General features: G+C 36.9%; 1 protein-coding gene across 1 annotated transcript in view; it reads left to right on the plus strand.

Moving 5' to 3' along the window:
• Nucleotides 1-5,659, plus strand: part of tmem231 (transmembrane protein 231) — an 8,907-nt gene extending 3,248 nt beyond the window's left edge. Inside the window, exons 3-7 of the mRNA XM_015397926.1 lie at nucleotides 1,327-1,455; nucleotides 1,670-1,813; nucleotides 2,545-2,626; nucleotides 2,717-2,822; nucleotides 4,671-5,659. Of these exons, the coding sequence (XP_015253412.1) occupies nucleotides 1,327-1,455; nucleotides 1,670-1,813; nucleotides 2,545-2,626; nucleotides 2,717-2,822; nucleotides 4,671-4,833 (624 nt within the window). The 3' untranslated portion in view covers nucleotides 4,834-5,659. The remainder of the gene's footprint in view (nucleotides 1-1,326; nucleotides 1,456-1,669; nucleotides 1,814-2,544; nucleotides 2,627-2,716; nucleotides 2,823-4,670) is intronic.
• The last annotated feature ends 858 nt before the right edge of the window (nucleotides 5,660-6,517 follow it).

The following is a 6,517-nucleotide window of genomic DNA, read 5'->3' on the forward strand; positions in this document are numbered from 1 at the left end:
CAGAAAACAAAGGCATTGATTTTATTCTATTTTTTATTTAATCCTCTTTTTTCACACTGTAAAATCTCACAGTCTTCTTTACAACAAAGATGTGTTTTCTACATTAACAGCAGTAATATAAAAATATAAATAGTATAATACTATCGACTAAAGATCAGTACCTTATGACTCAAGCTAAAGAAACAAGTACCAGGATGACGAGACAAATTTACTAATCCTTTTATTAAAATGTTCAACTTCCTGTCTCACTGCTGCACTTTATGAAATGAAAATGTTAATGTTAATGCCAAGCTGCTGCTCATTTACTGTCTGGAAGCTGTACAAACCGGAATTTTGTTTTGTATTCACTATGTTTATACAAAATGACAATAAAAGTTGTCTAGGTCTAAGCGTGACAAAACTGGAGAGCTTCAGCTTCTCTCTGCAGTATGTTGACGGTGGAAGAACCAGAGTAGGAGAATGCTTTTTTTTGCCAAGTTCAGTAAAAATTGATGCAACACTAAATGTAATAAATTCCTCAGAACAAAGGTTGTAGTATCAGTTTTCATGAGATGTAACATGACCAGTATAATGAAACATGATCGATATTGGATTAGTTAATTAATGTTTACCAATGTTAGAGTCTGGAGGTGTATAGAGAGGGCCATCTAACTAATAATAATAATCTAACTTCATTAATCTCACATTGGAGAAATTGACCTCTGCATTTAACCCATCCCCTTAGGGAGCAGTGGGCTGCCATCGTGCGGCACTCAGGGAGCAATCGGGGGTTAAGAGTCTTGCTCAGAGACCCAGAGTGGCCGTCTTTGGCAGCGGGGCTCATACTCAGAACCTCAGGATTCCAAGCTCTATGCCCTAACACTAGGTCACCACTCACCTAACTACAGAGTATTAGATGAAATGGTGGCTGAGGGCTCACTCCACAGTAGTGATTCAGGCATGCTTTATGTGGGAGAAAAGTGAAATGTTAAAAACTCCTCTAGTGGCTTTATCAAGGAGAGAAAAACAGACGACTGTCATTGACAAGTTAATCTTGGAAGTTGGAGAGAGCAGAGTCAGAGCAGTGCATGTAGAAAGTCTTAAGTTAGTCCGCTCTCTCTAATTCTTGTCAACAGGCCAGCACATCAAGGCCTCACCTTACTGCATGTGCAGAAACACTAAAACCTGCCTGCTGCTATTTCTGAGCAGCCTCTGCACGGGTTGCAGCTGTGATTCATTTAGTCTCCAATCTCCTGACCATCTGTACCAATTAATCCTCTTCAGGCTGGCAAACGTCACCGTATTTGAGTAAAAACCCTTTTATTTTTCTCTGTACGGACTTCACAGGTGAGAGAAGAAGACCAGAACCAAGACGGAAAGTTGGACCTTTTGAAATTTCAGCTGCAGCTACCTCTGAAACCTGAGGAACAAGTATACAGCGTTCAGCTGCTGCTCACCTTCAGCTATCAGCTGTTTGTATGTACTGTCCGTCTGTCCTGTCACAGAGAAAGTTTTGTACTGCTGTTGTGATTAAATTATTCATTCATTTCCCATTTAGTTTGGTCTTGTGGTACGGGTTTAAAAACACAAACCCTTTTGTCTATGTTTGACTGGGGCATGTGGAAACAGCAAGCTAAAAAAAATGTCTGAATGCTGCAGTTATCTGGAGTTTATTCCTTTCCTTTCCCAGCGGATGTCCACAGTGGTGATGCAGAGTCTGGCGTTTGTGCAGCACTCGTCTCCTGTGCCTGGAGCGAAGCTGTTCATTAGTGGAGACCTGAGGCTGCAGCAGAGGACTCCTCTGCCCCACCGGGGGCTCTACAACACTTACAACGTAACAGAACACACACTTCTAAAACACTATCACTTTATATACAGCTATTAGCGTTTTGAACAGACAGACTCACAGATTGTACAGGTTAATGAAACATGAGCAAAATAAAAAGTCCTTTACTAGGGAATCTATTCCTGGGGGAATAAGATAATCAGGAGACAAATGCACGAGATAATAGAAATATTACAGTACATATAGAACAAAGGGTTCAGTTAACTTTCCACTGGAACTCTAATCAGAAGTTAGTAAAGTTAGTCTTCCATGTTTTGGCTCCATGATTTATTAATTCAGTGTGGATGTAATTTGATACCAATGCAGACCAATGATGAGTCTGTAAACAATAGAGTGGGAATGAGTGATGACACTCCAAACTGTTTTAAGTTTGGCAAACACGGAAAAAACCTGATTACCCGCACCTATCTACAGGGGCTCCTTTGTCGGTTTGCATCATTCTGGAGGATCATATCCTCCAATTATCAGACTCTGCCACCACTGGTGCAGAGTTAGGCCGGCTGGTGGCCTGCAAATTTGACATCACTGCTTTGCATTGATATTCTCCAATATACCAGTAACATCCAATGCTCAACAGTTTTTTTTTTCAGGGAATATGGTAGAAATACATTTAACATCCTTCGCCCTAAAATAATCATCATCCATGTTCATGTTTACAGTGTTTTCAGATGTTAGTTTGGATGTTATTCTGTCTCTTTCTTTGTTTTCTTGATGCAAAGGTGTCGGTGATCGACAGCTCCAGCCATTTTGCAAGCGCGTACGACCTGACCACTATTATGAGGAGCTACCAGGAAAGAAACCGTAAGGGACTTCTTCTTTGTTTCGCTTGCCTACTCTCCTGCTATGGGATTGAAATGTTTTCTTTTGTTCTCTGCGTTCTTCTTTTATAAGTAACGACGGTGCTGTCCTGCCCAACACCTGTCTGGATTGTAGGCCGGGCTGCTGGGTCCCCCTTTGAGCTAAATGCTGAAATCCGTTATCCCCTGGAGATCATCAGATATCCTTAATAGAGAAAAAGGAAGTGGTTTAGTTTGTATACTGATTAAGTTAGGATTTATTTTATTTGAAATATTAAGGCTAAAACTTAATAGAAATCCACAAATGAATGGAAATGCACCAATGTTGATGGAAAAATCAACTGATTTTTAGCAGGTAAACGGCTCTGACAGGGGATTAGCATGTCAAAAGCTTATAAATCCTATCTTTTTTAAATCAGTAAATGCACCATGCTAAGAGCTACCAGCCCCACAGACAACACAGAGGTAAAATAATTAAAGGGAGCTAATAATCTATGAGCTACGAGTCCGGAAGTCTGGGGAGGCAAAGGGATAGAGCGGCTATAAACTACATTTTTTTTATTCAAGCCCTGTTTTCAGTCATTTAGGTTGAGAGAGAGCAAGACTTTTAGCAGATACCAGGAAGGTGGAATATAGCAAACATCTTTACTAGTGTACTCATACTTTGTTTGAAGCAGCGGGTAAAGTGTTTGCAAAATCACTCCCGGTTTATTTCCATTAAGTGCAGTGAATAATCTTCTGATAAAAACAAATGGAAATTCCAGAAAAATGGAAATTGGAGCATTAAAAAAGGAGATGATATGCCACCATTGTCTGATTTACATTACCTTAGTTACTCTTTTATACATACAGAGCAGATTTTTAACAAAGGAGCAAAGTGATTTGCTTTTGCATTTCAGCAGACAGCATAACCAACCTCTTTTTGTGTTTCTGTGCCTTCTTCAATATGCAGATCATGTCCTAATGACCAAACCATGCAAAATTCTGGGTGGAGGATATACAAACGAAAACATTTACCACATGCAATGCAATTTTCCGAATCTGAAGCAACTGCAGACACAGTTTTTGTGTATTTTTTTAGCACTTCCTAAAGTCAGATGCAGACAACCTTTATACAATTAAATCACAGCCAAAGACTGTAAGGAGAAATGCAATCAGCAGACAAAGACAACTTTCTCATGTTCTATATTTAACTTTTTTTAGTTATCCCTATCTTTAGTTATCTTTATCATTTTTATTCGTTTACTTTAAGAAGTGCAATATAAATATTCATTCTCTTTTAATATTTAAATAATTATTGTCATTATTACCTCTAGCTCAATGGCTCAGAACATCATCTCTATTTCACAGCCTCTCTTAAAGTGTCAGCAGAACATGCAATCTGATCAGTTTAATGGGGCAGAACCAAATCAGTTTCACGCCCTAAAATAAATATAATAATATTAATAACTGTATGTGCAATTCAGCTCCCCGTATTTGAAGTCAGTAAAGATCAGGCCCTAAATCTTTTTTTTGTTTGTTTTTTCTTACTGTTTTCTTCTTTTTAATTACATCGAAGGTCTGCATATGATAGTTTAAAACTAGAGAACAACAGACACTTTGCCGTTCTTAATTTTTCTTTTTAACAGAAAAAGTTTAATTTCTCCATGAGAAAAATTTCCTCAGATAGCTTTGATAACACCAATGAAAAATGTACAATAAACATAAATGTACTTAAGATCATTGCAACTAAATGTTCAGACGTTCTCTCTTACGTCATATTAAACATTCATTGTAATCCATTTTGTCTTTGAATGAGAGGAAGTTAAACACTCTGTTTAACTTCCTCTCATGTGTTTATGTTTTTGTACACTTACTCATTTGCCATTTGCTTATTGATTTGTTAAGTTATTTCTTCGTAGACGTCTTCCCATGTAGATGTACCTTCTCATTTTTAGCCAGCCTAGTTGAGAGCAGGTGAGTCAATAACTGTAAACTTTCAGGGCTCTGGACTGAAGAACATATGCAAAAAGATTCACAGTATTCCTGCCTTAACTGCCTCCATCCACCTATCATCCCGGCTTCTGGGAAACCATCAAGTTTGCATGGATCCAGTATGTCAGCATCCTCCTCATCTTCCTCTGGGTCTTTGAACGCATCCAGAGATTTGTTTTCCAGAACCAGGTTATCAGAACTGTACCAATACCTGTTGGAAAACCTCACCTCTCCTGATCCATGCTTACGGTAATATGTTTTCTACAAGTGAAGATGGACTAAAATAGGCCTGTTTTCACAAATAACTATATTTTTGATATTATTTTTTGTTTTGTTTTTCAACTTTATCTACGTGTTAGAGATCTTAACAAATAAAAAATAAAGAAAACTGTGCATCTTGATCAGGGAGGATGAGTTGGAAACCAAAAAGGAAGTTCTAGTAAGACAAGAAGTATATAGAGGATCTAACTTTATGTATTTGTGTCTTAAACTGCTGTTCTGTTTCTGGCCAACGCTCATACATGCATTGTAAATCTGCTCTCATATTACTCAAAGGTATTATTTTCATATACGGTACAAGAAAAAGTTAAAAAATAAAATAGTGATTTTGTTATGATGCCCTGTTCCTCTTAGATCGCTCTAAAGGCCCTTAAATATATATTTTTCCTGTAGAAAAATGTGTGCCATTAATGAGTCACATACAATGGTACACCCTCTGTAGCAGTTTTGTCTTCACACTACACGATGAATGAACCGACTGGGTCTGGTAGATAAAAACCAAGGCAACAACATGTAGATAAGAAAATAGAAAATTCTACTTTCGGCACTTTTTGCTAATTAACCCTTAAGACTGATTTTTTTTTTCTGTAACACAAATTTGACAAGAACAGTTAAATTAATTATCTTGTAAATTAATTATCTCTAAAATTATCTTGTAGATTTCTAAAGTTTTGCTGTAATGATTAAATAATATTTAATATTCTCCCTTTTCTGTTGTTTTATAAAGTTTTGAATTGCATAGATTGTGAATAAATGTTCAACCATCCTGCATTTTATATGTTTGTTACATGTTTTAAACCAGTTTGCAAAAAAAATAAAAAGGTAAAACATTCCCCAATTCATTAGCTTGTCTTTGTGCAAGATTAGCATATTTACTTCTTCCCAACCTAAATCCTTCCACTGTCACTGACTCACTTAAACTTATCCTAAGTGTTCCCAAAGCATTCCTCTGGGTAGAGAGGAGATAGTCCCTTATGGATTTGTCCTTGAGCTTCTCTCTCAGTTGGATGTGCCTGCAAAACTTTTAAAGGTAGATGGTGAGGAGTAATCCGAACTGGATGCCCTAAACCTGTGCTTTTGAAACTGAGGGCCACCAGGCGGGCTTTTAAAACTTGGAATAAATGTAAGAACAAAAATATGCACACATTTTTTTTATTTAATTTGGTTATTTTATCATTATTATAATATGTTTTTAAATTATTACAAACTATAACTTGTGATAATATATCATTTTCTCTTTAAATGCCGTGAGGATTTAAAACATCACCTTGAGACTCTTCCTTTCATTGTATGAACAGACCCTCCCATCTGACAGAGCATATAAATGTGTTTTTTAGGTTTTTAATAGCTTACCGTGTGAGCCGTACTTTTTCACTCTACATGCCCTTCAGACAAAACTTGGAGAGCGTCTATATGGGAAAATTGTCAGGTTTGGCACTAAGACATTAAGACAATCCTTCTCGCTACAAACACATTACGTTTAAAATTTTTTCGGAACTATAAAACAAAGTTAAAAACTTGTTAGGTAATGATATTATGCTAAATCACAATCAGAGTCAGAAATACTTTAATAATCCCAGAGGGACATGACTTTTGTTACACGCTCCAGATACAGTTTTATATACATATATACACAACAAAC

The sequence above is a fragment of the Cyprinodon variegatus genome, unplaced genomic scaffold, assembly GCF_000732505.1.
Source record: "Cyprinodon variegatus isolate N-32 unplaced genomic scaffold, C_variegatus-1.0 Scaffold898, whole genome shotgun sequence".
Taxonomy (NCBI): domain Eukaryota; kingdom Metazoa; phylum Chordata; class Actinopteri; order Cyprinodontiformes; family Cyprinodontidae; genus Cyprinodon; species Cyprinodon variegatus.